This window comes from Callorhinus ursinus, unplaced genomic scaffold (assembly GCF_003265705.2).
Source record: "Callorhinus ursinus isolate GAN/ISIS: 27379988/994484 unplaced genomic scaffold, GSC_fseal_2.0 scaffold20, whole genome shotgun sequence".
Taxonomy (NCBI): domain Eukaryota; kingdom Metazoa; phylum Chordata; class Mammalia; order Carnivora; family Otariidae; genus Callorhinus; species Callorhinus ursinus.
In genome coordinates, this window is record NW_027397082.1 from 29,040,518 (window position 1) to 29,056,909 (window position 16,392).

The window sequence follows — 16,392 nt, forward strand, 5'->3', positions numbered from 1 at the left end:
CAACACACACAGACATCCCACCCCCACGCACACACACACGCACACACTCTGTATGCATACCACATACCACACGTGTATACACAACACACACAGACATCCCACCCCACACACATACATACACATACTCTATACGCATACCACATACCACACGTGTATACACAACACACACAGACATCCCACCCCACACACAGACATCCCACCCCCCACACACACACACCACCATACATACAGGTGACCTCCCCGCTGAGAAGGCTTCTCTCGGAGTCCAGCTCAGCACAACGGCCAACATTTAAACAGTGGTTCCAACGTACCCCCACCTGCCAAGTCTGTGATCCACAGAGCACACGTGTGAAAACTATGTTTGCACACATGTGTGTATGTGCCAGGCATGTGGCTAGGAGGAGGCGTGCAGTGGCGTGGGACAGCAATGGTCCCAGGCCCGAAGCAACAAGGCAGTCATCACTGTGCCTCCACCCACAGGGCTGGTTCTCAACCGGAGCCTCCCCATCTCGGAGAGCCGCTCACTGCAGCTGGCCGTGCTGGTCAATGACTCGGACTTCCAGGGCCCGGGGGAGGGCATCCTCCGCCTCCACTTCAACGTGACCGTGCTGCCTGTCAGCCTGCACTTACCCAGCGCCTACTCCTTCACTGTGAGCAGGCGGGCCCGCCGCTTTGCCCAGGTGAGCCCACAGCCCGATGCCTGCCCGGGGAGGGGCATGGAGGGGTGGAGGACCCCCAGGGTGGGACACTGTTTAACAGATTGCAAGCAGGGCTGGGGGTGAGAGACACTCCTTCTGGCCTAACCAGCACAAGAGTGGCCCGGGGAGGCCACGGGCACAGGGCCAGGGAAGCTGGGGCCATGGCGAAGTTGGCAGAGTCACGGGCAGGGTTGGTGGGCACCATGGGCCTCTTTTTTGCCCTCTCTGTTCTTGGTATCTTTAAAGCCTGTTTTGTCCTAACATGACAGCAATGCCAGCTGAATCTACATATGGCGACTTAGAAAGATGTTCCTGGTGGATTATTAAGTGAAAAGTGGTTTGTAAAAATATTGGCCTCACATGGCTCCTTATGTTCCAAAAACAAATTTTCATTGATTGAATTTGCCAGTACCTAAATGCAGGCAGCGGTTAACAGTGGTGCCCTCTGCAGGGAAAGGTGGGGAACGCTTCCTCTTTGCCTTTTGCAAGTGCGTTTATTAGAGCTTATCTTGCCTTTGTTATTGGAAAATAAGTTAGAAGTGGAAAAAACGTGAAGTATCCATTAAAGAAGAGGAAGGGCAGAGAGGACTGACCCCTTCTCGCCATATCAACTGGTGCTTGGCATTTTGGTACAGCTTTTTCTAGAACGTTTCTCTTAAGGACGTCTGGAATTTTACTTGCCATTGCAGCATGCATATGACTTCACATACTGCTCCTTCCTAATGGAGCAGCTTCAGATACGTCCTCTTCAGAAAGTCATGCTTAGGGCCATCTCCAGTTGTCCCAGTTTCTGTGGTTGGTTCCCATGCCCCCTCTACTCCTGACAGCCACCCAGGTCCTGCACACAAAAGACCCCACCCATGGACATATCCAAGCTCCTGATCTGCCACCCATGGCCTTTCATGGAGGCAGAGGTCCAGGATGGTGGGAGGTGAGAAGGCCGAGGGGCCCAAAGGATGTCTTGAGGGGATATCGAATGGGAGCAAGCACTGCAGGAGATGTGTCACCTGTACTCAAAAGATCACAGGTACCTGAGTCCCAATCCAGCCTCAAACTGAGCTGTGATCTTTCACCCCCACTCCCCAGTCTTTATGATTGTAAATGGAGGATAGTGACCTTGGGCAATTTGGAGGACCCTACGGGAGAGTGGAAGCGAGCATGCTTTATATGGGGATGTGCTGGGACATCCGGGAGGTGGTTGGGTTGCGATGTCAGGCCCGGGTGTGGAGGAGCCTGGCTCTGCCCTGGGCCTGAGCAAGCCTGAGCAAGGACCTGCTAAGTGGCTGCAGGCAGGGCCTCGCCCTGCCCCACCCCTGCCCTCTGCCCCAACTTGACTAGTCAGATTTTCTGGTTTTAAGCCACTGAAACTCTCATTCTAATTCATATGGCTGAAGGATAAAAAGGAGAGTTCTAGCTGCCCAGCTCTGGGCCCCAGCAGTGGCACTGCCAGCCTAGCATCCTCTTTCCCAGGGCTTCCAGCCGGAGTCCCAGGAAGGCCCCTTGGGGCTCGGGTAGGACAGGCAGCAATGCTGCATGAATCCTGTGGCCCCAGTGCAATGCTCTGACTGCCCGGGCAGGTGACCTGGGCAGGGGGTGGAGCACCCCAGCCACATGCACTGAGGATGGCAGTTGGTGGTCCCCAGAACAAAACTGGCCTGGCCAGAAGAAGCGAGGGAGGTGAGGAGGAGGGACCCAATCAGCCTTCGTGCCTAAACGAGTGAGTGAGTAAAGAATGAGCTGGGAGCACGGGCACCTCTCGAGGCAGTCACTAAACCAAACCTCAGTGCCCTGTGTTCTTTCGCCTCTGGCTCCCAGGAGCAGGGGTGGGTGGTGGTGTGATGGGCAGGGCAGGGCCAGGCAGGTGGATGGGTCTGCAGGTTCCAGGGACGTGGAAGATGGGAACTTGGCGGGAGGGGGTATCTGTCATCCCTGGACCCAGTAGGGGACAGTTCCAGGACTTGGGCTGCCCAGAAGCCCCCCGCCCAGCCACCATCACAGGCCGGTGCACCACCCGGCTGAGGCATCCCCTGTGCCCCGTGCCTAGATTGGGAAAGTCTGTGTGGACAACTGCCAGGAGTTCAGCGGCATCCACGTGCAGTACAAGCTGCAGCTGTCCAGCACCAACTGCAGTGTCCTGGGGGTGGTCACCTCAGCCGAGGACACCACGGGGACCCTGTTCGTGAATGACACAGAAGCCCTGCAGCGGCTCGATTGTTCTCAACTCCAGTACACAGTGGTGGCCGCCGACCGGCCAACCCGCAGACAGACCCAGGCCCCACTGGTCGTCACCGTGGAGGGGACGTGTGAGTGCCAGGGCCCCGTGGAGGGTCGGGACAGGCAGGGTGTGGCAGAGCCATGGGCTTCCCCCACACGGAAGGGGCCCGGGCCTGCTCCCCTTCACCTAATGGCAGTGTCCCTGAGCCTGAGTCTCCTTCCCTATCAAATGAGAATCGCAGTGCACCCTGCGGAGCTGGGCTGGGAGGGTGACAAGGAGAAAGAATAAAACAGCATAGCCCAGAGTGACCGCATAACATATGGTCACTACTCCCTGTCACCACTGCCGATGCGTTCTGTACGTGCTTTAGAGCTGCCAGAGAAAATACAAGACCCTGGTTAAATTTAAACTTCAGGTAAGCAACAAGCAATTTTTTGGTGTAAGTATGTCCCTTTGCAGAGTCTCTTAGAAGACAAACTTCCAGGTATGTCCATGCAATGTTAGGGACACAGTTACACAGAGCAAGGGCCAGTGTTTATCTGAAATACAGGTTTAACTGGGCATATGTGTTTTGGGCTGAGTCTAGCCATTAGCCTCCTCCCATCCTCCCTCCATACTTAGCCCAGCCCAATAACTGCCCCCCCCCTGCCGTGACTGTGGTGACAGCCCTCTTCCTCAGTGGGCCCCATCGCCGCCCTGTGCCCTGGCGCTAAGGCAGGGCACACCTCCCCATGAGAGGAACCTGGCCAGTGCTTCCCTCTGCCCCTGGATGCCGGCTGGACACTGGGTCCAGGCCAGCCCCCATGACCAGCTTTCTGCCACCTGCAGATGTGGCTGAGGAGCCAGGCTGCCCCCTGTCCTGTGCAGTCAGCAAGAGGAGGCCTGAGTGTGAGGAGTGCGGCGGCCTGGGCTCTCCGACGGGCAGGTGCGAGTGGAGACAGGGAGATGGCAAAGGTAGGCCCCTCGCAGAGCCAGGGACCTGCGACCAGGAGGTCAAGAGGGGTAATGGTGGCTGAGGGGAAACGGGGTCCGTGTGGGCCCTGCCAGCCACTGTGATGGCCCTCCCCTCTCCGCATCTATTGCCCAGAATCCGGTCCACATTTGTAGTTCCTGATGTCGGGAGAGGGTGAGCGTGGATGCAGAGTAGGCACAGCACGAGGGCATTCAGGCTCCTCATCACTGGGGGGCCACAGGTCCCTTTGGGTTTGGGAAGATCTGGGCCAAAGTTGGGATGTGCAGGGGACAGAGAGGCTCTACCTGGGAGGTTGCAGGCCAGGGCATGTGGCCCCAGACATTAGGGTTGGGGCGTAGACAGCAGCCAAGTCCAAGCTGTGCCCACCACCACAAAGATCCCACTCACAGATTCTCTGCTTGGGCCTCAGTTTGCTCCTCGGGAGGGGACGGGGTTGGCTGGGGAGGCCCTGGGGTGCCATCCTTCTGGCTCTGGCAGTCTGACCAGGGCGGGTACTCCCACATGGTGGTGACCGGCCCACTGTGTGTTATAGGGATCACCAGGAACTTCTCCACCTGCTCCCCCAGCATCAAGACCTGCCCCGATGGCCACTGTGATGCTGTGGAGAGCAGAAATGTCAACATCTGCCCCCAGGACTGCCTCCGTAAGCAACCACTGGGCCTGCAAGTTCAAGGGCCTGGTGTGGGTAGGGGTAGCCAGCGGGAGAGGCTTGGACTCCCACCTGCACTTCAGCCAAACCCGCCTCATTCCTGAGTTTTATGTGCCGAGACTTTTTCTAACATTTCCTTTGAACAAAGGGCTCTGCCCTGTCAAGACTCTGGAGCCTGGTGCCCTGACCCACTCTCCAGTGTCTCCCTGGCCACGGTACAGCTCCCGACCCCTGATTCTTGTGGCTCCCTGCTGTCCCTTCTCTGCTCTGTGAAGTAACCATGTGTGGACCTCAGCAAGGGTCCTGGGCAGCCTGTGGGTTCCTCCTCCTACCTGCTGGGGTCGGGGAACTGGATTGGGGGCAGACTGTGCTGATTCCTACCCAGGTGACCCAGATTTCAGAGCTCACTGCCCTCCCTGGGCCTGAGCATGCTGACATTGTGTGGGGAGGGACCTCTCACGCTTCTGCCTGGGTGGTCCTGGTTTGTGTGGTCACACCAGGAGGCTTAGTGGGCTGCATCTGTCACCAGGGGGCGGCAGCATCATTGGTGGGCACGAGCCAGGGGACCGCTGGGGGATAAAAGCTGGCTTCGGTATCTGCAACTGTTTCCCCGAAGAGAAGAAGTGCTTCTGTGAGCCTGAAGACAACCAGGGTGAGTGGGTAGAGGGCACTCCTGGGGTCACATGCAGGGCAGGGCTCCTCACACCTCCCTGAGCCCCAGTGAGCCAGGGAGGAAAATTGTAGGAAGGCTGGTAAAACCCAGGAGACCCTCGTCCTTCTCTCTGGGCCTCGGTTCCCCAATCTGTGCAGACAGGTCTAGGTCAGGGCCTCTACAGAGTGACTTCCAGCCCAGAGTTCTATGGGAAAGATTGGGCTGGAAATTTCTTTCACCAAATAACTCAGCATCTACTCAGATGGTCCTTGGGCAGGGTCTTCTCTGGGCCCATGGCATCGTCTGGCCGGAACCCCGCCCTCCCAGCCAGAGCCTGCAGGTATGCCTTCTGGGCCAGCAGGTGCCGTGGGTGGCCTGGGCCTGAGCACCCGGGGAGATTTCCTGCCTGAGCCCAAGGACAGTTTTCTGGCTCTTGAGTTGTTGCTGCATGATGCTAGATCGGGAGCCACTTTCCTTCCGTCTCCTGGTTTTATAAAGAAAATACGACATCAGGCACATGGAAGAGGGACTCCGCCTCCCCACCAGCGCTCCAGGGCCCACCGGCTTCGGTGCAGCCTTCCACACCTTCCTCCTGGTGTGGCGCATATGCTGCCTCTGCCGTGTGGCCTCGGGCAGGCTGCTCAAACTGCCTGGGCCTCTTGGCCCTGCTGTAGGAGGGTGACAACCGTCTCCGTAGGGAAAACGTACGGCACAGTGCCTGCCGAGCGGCGGGTGCCGTGTGAGCGTCTGCGTTGCCCTCGCATGCGGCTCCGGCTGCCAGGCAGCCCCCCAGCGGCGGGCACCGGGCCCTCCTGGCGCGCCGTTCCTCACGGCCACCCCTGCCCGCAGACCCGCTGTGCGACGAGCTCTGCCGCACGGTGATCGCGGCGGCCGTGCTCTTCTCCTTCATTGTCTCCATGCTGCTCTCCACCTTCTGCATCCACCGCTACCACAAGAATGCCCACAAGCCGCCCGTCGCCTCCGCCGAGATGACCTTCCGCCGGCCAGCCCAGGCCTTCCCAGTCAGCTACTCTTCGTCGGGCGCCCGCCGGCCCTCCTTGGACTCCATGGAGAACCAGGTGTCTGTGGACGCCTTCAAGATCCCGGTGAGGCTCCGAGCAGGGCCTCGGCCTGAGAGGCCGCCATCCTGGAGGCCCTGCAGGGGCCACTGGCCTCGGGCCTGGGGAAGCAGGGAGGTGTGGGGAAGGGCACACGGGGCTCCCTGGTGCCAAGTGTCCTGTAGCTCACGAGCAGCTAATGCATCCTCGCCCACCAGGAAGATGCCATGAGCAACCCCGAGTTTTCGCGGAGCTGCCTTCCAGGGAGGGCAGGCGGGTGGAGGGCTGCAGAGGGCATGGGGCAGTTGAGCAGAGTTAAGAGAGTGCTAGGTGCTAATTTAGGTGGACTGAGATTTGGGAGGGTGGGCCACACCATACCTGATAGGGAACTGTCCTGCAGATGCCCCAAGGATGGGGGTGGGCGGAGAGGCCCTGAGGAAGACTGTGGATTTTATTCTCAGAGGGTGGGGCACTGGGGTTTGGGGGTTCAGTGGAAGAGGCCCATATTTGGCCTTCATTTCTGCAGGCTGCTCTATTGGGGAGTCTATGGAGTGGGTGCAAAAGTGGGAGCCCTGTGATGAGGCACTCTCCTCGTCCAGGCAAAAGATGGCAACAGGCAGGGCCTGGGCCAGGGTGGCAGCAGTGGGGAGGGGAGTTCATTTGGGGAGTGGAGAAAGGGCCACCGTGGGGCCTCTGAGCCGGCTGTGGCAGAGGCAGGCCCCAGGACTCTGTAAGCAGCGGGCTGATAGAGCGTGCTGGCCAGAGCCAACGGGCTTCCAATCCCCCTTCTCCGTGGGAGGACCTGGGCCTGCAGTTACTGTGTGCCCCTTAGAGCCTCCATCCTGCCTAGGCCTCCCCTCAGCCTGCGGTGCTTCTTCTGTGTCCCTGCTGGCAACTGCTAAGGAGCTGGAAGCCAGATTCTAAGAGGGACTGAGGAGAGGTGTGTGTGAACAGAAGCTCCACCTCCAAGGCCTGGCAGGGAACATCGCCCCTTGACAGGGACCTCCAAGCAGAAAGCTCAGGAGTCACCAGGCCTTTGGCAGTACCCAACCAGGGCTGGGAGGTGGCCATGGTTTGTAGGAGGAGCCACCCAAGGGTACTCACCCCTTAGTATGGGTCTGGGCCATGGGAGCCATTCTCACATGCGGTAGACACCGCAGCCTCTATCCTAGATTTCCTAGCTCCAGTCGCTCAGCAGATGGGGTCTATGACCCCTGTCCTGGGAAGCATCTCAGCCTCCACAGGAGGCCTCTGGGATGAGCCATTTGGTTCCTTTATAAATGCAGGCAGTCTACGGAGAGGTCACAAGAAGGGCAGTGCTGGTGGGTGCTCGAACAAGTGGACACACACCACCCTCAGCCTACGTCAGCTTGGGCCTGCAGCACGGAGAAGCCAGAACCCAGCCTAAGGCCCAAGGGCTACATTGACCAGCTCTGAGGGCACATCACTCAACTGCTTGACCTTAGTTGTCTCTTATATAAAGTAGAATTTTTAATGTCTTTTAAGAAGTTCAAATCAGTGCTCTCCTCACAGATTTAGTGCAGTTTCCATGTGCAGTGAATGCTTATCCAGTGCAGTGTGGAGGTAAGGACACCAGGGTAACAATGATGATGTTGTCAACTCTGTCCCTGACTGTGGGTTCCTGGGGAACCTGAGCTGACACCAGGATGCCCAGGAGCTAGCCAGCAGGAGCCTGAGATACGGTGCTGAGAGGAGGCCGCCTCTGCCCACAAGGAGCGCACTCACACACACCTATACTTGGGTATTCAAAGCATGGCTTTGCTTGGCAGGACAGTAGGCCCAGTGGTGTCATCTGTGTGGGTCAGGCGAGTCTGGCAGGGTGCATCATAGCAGCACCCCCAGGCCACACGCACATCCAGCTGCAGGGAGACTTGGGGCAATGGACGCCCAGTGCTGGCACAGGGGGGGAGGTTCCAGCATCCCCAGGACAGGCTTTGGCATCCCCAGTCAGAGTTCAAGGATGTGAGGCCAGGCTGGGGTCTGGGAAGCTGTCCCAGAGTCATCTTGAGTGGGATTTCAGTGGGGAGGCCGGGTGGGTAGAGGGAAGAAGCCACATCCATGTGAGCACCCCCTGGGTGCTAAGTAAGCCCTGAACTTCTTGTTTGAGAGACAAGAACGTGGATCAGGGAAGGCTGAGGCCATGTTCGGGTAGACCGGGGACAAGCAAGGGTTCAGGCATCCAGAGTCCAGGCCATTCTGGGCCAACAGCTATCTTCCCATAAGGTGTGGGGTCCTGCCCTCGGTGCAGGGGGATGACCAGCGCCCTCTGGGTTACGTGGCAGTGGTTTGCACACTGGAGCTTGTCTGCTGGGGGCTCATTTATGGGCCTTGTCTTCTTTTCCTCTTATCCTCACCAACTTTCTCCCTTTTCCTCTTCTTCCCCTTCCTTCAACCCCGCCTAGGAGGATCCGAAGTGGGAATTCCCTCGGAAGAACTTGGTTCTTGGAAAAACTCTGGGAGAAGGGGAATTTGGAAAAGTGGTTAAGGCAACAGCCTTCCGGCTTAAAGGCAAAGCAGGATACACGACCGTGGCCGTGAAGATGCTGAAAGGTACCCCTCCAGGCAGCGGGAACAGGTGGCTCTGTTGGAGCCCCGAGGGCTGGACAGAGCTGCCCTGAAAACCAGGGTGCTGGCAGCCAGCCCAGGGCCTTCTCAAGAGCCCCCCCGCCCCTGTTGCTATTCTTGAGTGGCTGCATTCTAGAGACCACCAGCGTGGGTGACACGGGCCAGGGCAGTCCCTGGAGAAACAGGGTAAGAGGACTTTCCTCACTTGGAAGGTTCTAGAGTGTGCTGCTTCTGCACCAATGTTGGGTAAAGAGCTGGGTTTTTCAAAAATTAAAAACTTGACAGCTCTCTCATCCTAGTCTGCCCCATTCATTCCTCTCAGCCGAGTGCCTCTGGGGTCCTGGTGAAGAAGCCACCTGTAAGGACTGGCCCCTGGCCCCTGGGGCCCTGCCTGGCCTGATCCCCGGTGGCCCCCCATGGATCTGCCCTGCCTCTGTGACCAGTTGTGCCTTAAGTCTGGCTCTAAGTGGGCACACACTCACCCAAACACACACTCTCCCACTGGTGTTTCTGAGCTGAGACTGGGTGGACGGCCCTCTGCCATGACCAGACTCTGGTTCGCATGGACCAAGGGCCCAGGGGCCATGCAGTGGGTACAGGTTGGCAGGTGCACATGAGAATTCTAGTTTAACACTCGGGGCTACACTGTGCAGGGTGATTCTGAATGCTTACCTAGGCCCTCAGACTGGGGTCTCCCCATGCCTCCCTGAGGCCCCAGGCACTAAGGGGGCACATCGAGACCAGCCCCCAGGCCACCATGTGGGTGGCCCAACACCCTCTCAGGAGAGAGAGCTGTCCTCTCTCTTCCAGACAAGAGTGCAGCCAGAGGGCGATGTGGTACCACTCGGCAGGGGGTTGTGGGGCAACTGCCCTGGGAGGCCTGTGTAGCCACAGCTTCTGACTGCACATCCCTCCCCTCAGGCGTCAGCTTCTGGTGGGAGCCCAAGCACAGCTCTGCCACCCTCAGGATGCATATGCTCAGCGTGGCAGGAGGCCACCTCTGTGAAGTCCCATCACCTCCAGCTTTCTCCAGGGCCTCACCCTCTTGTTGAGTGCTTGGTCAGCAGGTGCTTTAGGACATGGGACAGTCCTCCTACCTTGCAGAAGGATTTGTGAGGACGGTCTCTATGCACCTCTGTCCTTGAAAGATGGCAATTGCAGGGAAATACTGCCACACACACACGGCCTGGTCCAGGAAGGGTTTCCATGGAAAGACTTTCCTGATGCAGAAGTTTGCTCGTCAGGGTTATTCCCTGGAGGCAGATGAGGCCACTGCTGACCATCCTACAGGCAAAGAGAAGTCCCGAGCGGCAGGGTCCTTGGGGGCCTTGTCTAAACCTGGGTAGGCTGTGTGGGAAGGAGATAACCAGGGTCTATACAGACCTAAGATGTAGGTCCGGTGACCCAGGGTGTTCACAGAAGGGGCTTCTAGAAGGGATTGGTTTGCAAGTCGCTGTGTTGATGTGCATTTCAGAGAACGCCTCCCCAAGTGAGCTGCGGGACCTCCTGTCAGAGTTCAACCTCCTGAAGCAGGTCAACCACCCTCATGTCATCAAGCTGTACGGGGCCTGCAGCCAGGATGGTAAGGCCGGCCAAGGGGCAGGCAACTGCCCAGTGCAGGCTCAGGGCTCTGGGCTGCTTCATTCTTCCTCCTTCCCCTTCCTTGTCCTCTGTGGCTCCAGCCCCCATCTGGGGCCTGCGTCCTCCCTTGTCGGGGAGAGGACCAGGAGGGGCTGCCGCAGGAGCATTGCATGAGGCCTCTGCTCCGAGCATGTTCCCTGGGCCTGCCGCCGCTGCTCAGAGGCCTCTGGTGACATCCTGGTTTGTCAGCACCCTGTTCCAGGAGGAGCCCCAGGGCAGGGAGCTCTAGAAACAGATGGTGTGTCCTGGGGACTGGGGACTAGGCGTGCCATGACCTTCAAGTGACCCCAACCGCAGCCCTGCATGGTGAAGGCATTGTCACCATTTCTTACATAAGGACACAGGAGATTGTCCTGGTCTGTGCCACTCCAGGGCCTCTCACCATGTGTGTGCACGTGTGCACAGATGTGCGTGTTGTGAGTATGAGAGGGCAGGGTCCCCCAGGGAGAGGGCAGCAAGGATGCTGGTCGGCACCAGCAGGACTCAAGGCTGGGCCTCGGCCAAGATGGCAGCCTCAGAGCTGCTGAGAACAGGGAGCAGGGAGTAGGCACCACGTGAGGCTTCGGATTCTCTGCCTGCATCTACCGTACCCAGCCTGCGCTGCAGTGGGGCCGAGGGTGTAGAAAGACATGACATCCTAGCAGCAAGGGCGTGCCTCCCAGGGGAGCACTGAGCACAGTGGCTGCCTGCCATGGGCACCCCAGAAGGTTGTGCTCATCTGCCCAGGGAGCCCACTTTGGCATGGGCAGTGCAAGGAGAGCAAGCCGTGCAAGAGTGAGCTGGGACTGAAACATGTATTTGTGCTGTGTGAAGCCCAGGCCCGTGGCCGGAGCAGGGCTCTTTCCTTCTGCCCACTTCTGGTAGGGTGCAGAGCCTGCATGGGGACCCTGCCCCCTCCTCCCGTGCTCCCAGAGCTGGCCTGACTTCTGACAGCCCAGGGCCCTGCAGGCGGCCAGCTCACAGCCCCCTCTCACCGCCCCCCCCCACCCAGGGCCACTCTTCCTCATTGTGGAGTATGCCAAGTACGGCTCCCTGCGGGGCTTCCTCCGAGAGAGCCGCAAGGCGGGGCCGGGCTACGTGGGCAGTGGAGGCAGCCGCAGCTCCAGCTACCTGGACAACCCCGAGGAGCGGGCCCTGACCATGGGCGACCTCATCTCCTTCGCCTGGCAGATCTCTCGGGGGATGCGGTACCTGGCAGAGATGAAGGTGTGTGCCGCGCAAGCCGGGGCCCCCACTGCCTATGATGGGGACCTAGGTTTCAGGGGTCCCTGCTGTTGTCTTCCTCGCAGCTTGTCCATCGGGACTTGGCCGCCAGAAACGTCCTGGTAGCCGAGGGGCGGAAGATGAAGATTTCGGATTTTGGCCTGTCCCGAGATGTTTATGAAGAGGATTCCTACGTGAAGAGGAGCAAGGTACCTGGTCCCCGGGGGGTGACCCAGGGCTCCTGGGCAGGGTGTAGGGCAGGGAGCAGCATTCCCACAGTGGGTGGGCGCGGAGCCCTTAGAACATCCAGGGAACAGAGAGCAGAGGCTTAGGGTATGAACTTCTAGCCCTCATCTGCAAATCCTTCCCTGGTTCCTGGGTCCCCAGAGACCCAGCTCAGGACTCACCCCAGGTCTGTTCCTTCTCTTCCTGAGCACCACACCCGACCTTTCAGAGCACCTACTGGGGAACCGGGGCCCCGCGGCGTCTCTTGCTTTTAATCACCACCACCTTTGAAGGTCACCTAGTGCTGCAGAAATGACAGTTGTCTCTGCAGTTGTTCCTCTCGCTTCTACGGGATGAAAGTCCCGTTTCCTCTCTGTGTAACTTTAGCTCTTCGCTCGAAGGAGACTGAAGTCAATACACCTGAGTGCAGCAGTCATTCTGGGGCAGGAAGGAATGAACTGCTTTACAGGTGGGGGTTCCCCTGGGCCGGGGGCCTGGGAACCCTTGGCTGGGTGAGTTTGCAAGGCTCACAGGGAGGCCCTGGAGATGGAGTCCAGAGACCCGGCGTAGGGTTCCCAGACACTTTCTCCAAACCTCTGAAATAGGTGGTCTGGGGCCCTTCGGCGGAAATCTGCTTCGCCGTGTCGTTCAGTTCCCTGTGGCCCTTGTCCTAACCCTCCTAGTTCTACTGCTCTGTCAGTCGCTCCCCTGCAGCCTCCTTGTGACAGAACAGACAGGGCCACTCACGGGGCTGTTCAGGAGTCATAGCTGACTGGCCTTCAGAACAGACACTGCTCAAAACAACATACAAAAAGCAACTTGTGTAGACCTCAGATCTGCTGTAAGGGGTCAGGAGAAGCCCCGTGCGGCCACAGGCTGTGAGGATGGGGTTTCCTTTCTTCTGGGGTTTCCATTGTGACAGGATATCTCAGAACTGCCGAAGGGGAAGTGGAGAGGGGCTGCTTCCACCCTGTGCAGGGGTGTGGACAGAGTCTTTCTATTGATGCACCAGTCCCCCAAGAACGGCCCGTGTCATGGAGCAGAGAAGTACAGGTGTCCAAGCACGAAGCCCCCTAGAGAGCCCAGGTAGCAAGCAGTGTTGTTATAGAAAATCACACTTCGTTAAAGATGCAAATCCTAAAGAAGGCTTTAAAGAAAAAGAAATTACAGGACATGTTGCATTAAAATGCAATGCATGCATTTTTGGTTGGTTTGTGTCCTAAGACTTACCTACTTGAGCTGTTTCTCAAGTTCCATTGGAAAGCATTTGTTAGGTCTGACCCCAGTGCCTCTACAGTGGGGGCAGTCTCTCAGAGGAGGCTAACAGGATTCACAGGCTAAAGTGATAGGGGAAAAAGCAGCCCCAAGGCGTGGAAACAGATTTCTTCCCTCAGGGCTTCTCGGAAAAGACTTCAGTGTGTTGGTTTGTGTCATAAGTCCCCAAGATGGAAACGCTGGAAATTGGTTTCCCAAACTCATTCCCCCTCAGAAATGGGGAGATCTTGCTGGATGGCGTTCTTGGCCCACACGTTGGGCATCACCACTCAGGGTACCCCAGAGCCCTCTGGACCTGTCTGTAGGGAAACCTGGCTTGGGCATGCTCATGATTCCTTGGGTTTCTACTCAGCAGGGATGTGGTGCATGACAAGGACGCCTTGTGTAGCTGTGAGCAGGCCAGCTGACTCCCTCCAGCGTCTCAGCCGTGCCTGGGAGACCCAGACTAGAGCTGCAGCCCCTCTGAGGCCATGCTGCCAATTCTGTATCTGGGCGTACTCTGGACATCGTTACTCAGCATCCCTCCAGAGCTGGAAATGCCTGGGACGTGGCCTCACCCTCCTCCACAGCCCCGACCTCTGGGTTCCAGGGTGTCAGGGCGATGTTAATGCCTTTCCTTCATTCCCTTTTTAGGGTCGGATTCCAGTCAAATGGATGGCAATTGAGTCTCTTTTCGATCATATCTACACCACCCAAAGTGATGTGTAAGTGTGGGTGTTGCCTTCCTGGGGTCCCGGTTACATGCATAGTGTGCCGCGATGCCTCCCTGGGCAGCTTGGCTGGGGGACAAGCGCCTGTTGGCTTGTACCAACCATCTGCAATGACCAAGCTGAAGAGGCTTCATGTATTCGTTCAGCAAATGGCAGGGGCCCACGCAGTGGTTCTGAGAGTCACAGTGAAATGCATGAGAGCAGTGAGCAGGTAACTGCAAATTCTGCTCGCTGCTCCCCTTCCCAGCCCCTCCCTCTCCCGTCTGGGCATCTGCTCGCTGCTCCCCTTCCCAGCCCCTCCCTCTCCCGTCTGGGCATCTTAGTGCCACACGGGCCCAGCCAAACAGTTCCCCTCTGTGGATCCGAGTGTGGGCTGGGCTCAGGCAAGGTTCCCTGGGAGTGGAGTGGTCCCCACCCACAGGTAGGGTGGCCTGGAGTGAGTTGCTAGGCTGGTGTGTCCCAAACTGCTCATAGAAGGGAACCAAAACTTGGCCTTTCAGGTCAAATCACAAGACTTGGTAGTTTTCAGAAACACAACAGACTTGTTTCTAAGTGTTCTGCCATCAACAGACATGCATATCTTGAATAATGTGAGCTGAGGAAAGGCAGTTCCTGAACAATTTTAAACAGCTGTGTTCAGATTACGTAAAGCTGACTGTAGACAGTTAGAAAATGCAGAGATAAGGGTAATGAAGACACTGGACGTCACTTGGATCCCACTGCCCCTACGTAACTCCTGCAGGTCCTGGCATACACGGGCCTTCTGGTGTTTTCCATGGTGTGCAGGTATATGCTTTTTATTGCTGTAAGTGGGCTCGTGATAATGCTGTTTTGTGATACGATTTTGTTCCCACTTCACAGTAAATTTTCCCTCACAGTTAAATATTTTTCTGTGGCAGTGCCTTTTTTCTTCTAAGATTTTATGAAAATTGCCAAGCCCACAGGAAAGGTGAAGAAGGGATTGTGCAGGCAGCCCCATGCCCTGTGGTCTAGGTCCCCGCCCGGCGTGCTGCTGACTTGCTCGGCAGCTCTGTGCTGTCTCTCATGCCTTGGCGCATCTCCACGGGGCCAGCCAAGTACCCCTTGTGGATATGGGGTCCGAGCTTGGGCAGCGGCTTGGTGGGGCTTCAGCACCGCAGGGGTGAGCAGGGCCAGCAGATGGCTTCTCCCCACCTCCATTCCACATCCATCCATACAGTCAGGCCTTGGCTGGCTCTTTGCACCGGGGGCTGATGGGATCAACAGCTGCTGGGAGGGTGGACGTCTGGTCTGCTGAGCCCAGTACGGCCGCTCACTGGTTGTCTCGCTCCCCTTAGGTGGTCCTTCGGTGTCCTGCTGTGGGAGATTGTGACTCTGGGGGGCAATCCCTACCCCGGGATTCCTCCGGAGCGGCTCTTCAACCTTCTGAAGACAGGATACCGGATGGAGAGGCCCGACAACTGCAGCGAGGAGATGTGAGCAGGCTTTCCTTTGGCCCAGCCTCCCTCAGACACAGGCAACATACTCCCTCCCTCCCTGCTCCCGAGCAGCCCTGGGCACCAGGGTGAACCGGGTGGTAGGTAGGAACAGGGGAGAGCATGCCAAGGCAGAAGTCGGAGAACCACCACTGGGCATGACAGCAGATGCTGGGCATCCTGACTCTGCTGGGGGCTGAGTGAGCTTCCTGGGGTCGGGGGGAGACTTACATGGATGAGAGGAAGTAGGGCCAACGAGAAGTAGTGGAAAGGATCAAAGGGTGCTTCAGGCCCAGGGAGCAGATTAAGCCCAAGGCCTGTCCCCACAGGACCCTTGGGGAGGGGCGGGCGATTCAGGATGACCTTAGGGGTGCATGGTGGGGAGTGCCCACGTGGAGAGAGAGAGGTCGGTAGGGGGCAGGCCAGAAGACCCAGCACCACAGCCTGAGAGAGCCAGAGTCTTCACATATGGTGGTTCCAGCAGATGATTCTCAGAGGACAGCCTGAGAACACATGAGAAAGGGGCCATCGCTAGCAGAAACATGCTGGTCCATTCGTCCCACAAAATCTGTTGTGTGCCTGCCATGTGCCTGGCTCAGAGCTAAATACGGGAGTGCCGGGGTGGGTAGGTGCCATCTCCCTGGATGGCCTGGGCCGGCAGCTGGCTGGCCCAACACACAGTCACATGGCAGCCCTGGGGGCCCTGCAGCCATGCCAGGAACCCAGGGAAGTGAGGAAGTGAGGAAGGCACCAGAAAGAGGTATGACTGGCGGAAGTTTTGTTTGTTTGTTTCTACAACCAGGTCATACTTCATTAGTGTTTGAGAGACTGGCGTTGCCCCCTCAGCCACCATAGGGGTTATGGCGTCCTGTCAGCTATTTATCAGCATCTCTGAAAGGGAAGTGAAGACAAATCTTTCTCAAGGGAAAGGAGACTCACAAGACACTGGACCACAGCACTAGGCCCCTAAGCGCCTAGTGACCCCTCAGATCCTGGCCCAGCTCAGAGAAGGATGCCAATGATGCAGAGATGGCTTTGGGGTTTGAGAACAGA

The 16,392-nt window shown here is 57.8% G+C and overlaps 1 protein-coding gene across 2 annotated transcripts in view; it reads left to right on the forward strand.

The window, feature by feature from the left end:
* The window catches only part of RET (ret proto-oncogene), a 56,701-nt gene that overhangs the window by 35,003 nt on the left and 5,306 nt on the right, over positions 1-16,392 (forward strand). For both annotated transcript variants that reach the window (XM_073904468.1, XM_025880631.2), the window contains exons 6-17: positions 481-680; positions 2,743-3,001; positions 3,742-3,867; positions 4,419-4,529; positions 5,065-5,187; positions 6,037-6,293; positions 8,669-8,816; positions 10,306-10,413; positions 11,464-11,678; positions 11,762-11,884; positions 13,809-13,879; positions 15,202-15,339. In XM_073904468.1, the coding sequence (XP_073760569.1) occupies positions 481-680; positions 2,743-3,001; positions 3,742-3,867; positions 4,419-4,529; positions 5,065-5,187; positions 6,037-6,293; positions 8,669-8,816; positions 10,306-10,413; positions 11,464-11,678; positions 11,762-11,884; positions 13,809-13,879; positions 15,202-15,339 (1,879 nt within the window). The remainder of the gene's footprint in view (positions 1-480; positions 681-2,742; positions 3,002-3,741; positions 3,868-4,418; positions 4,530-5,064; positions 5,188-6,036; positions 6,294-8,668; positions 8,817-10,305; positions 10,414-11,463; positions 11,679-11,761; positions 11,885-13,808; positions 13,880-15,201; positions 15,340-16,392) is intronic.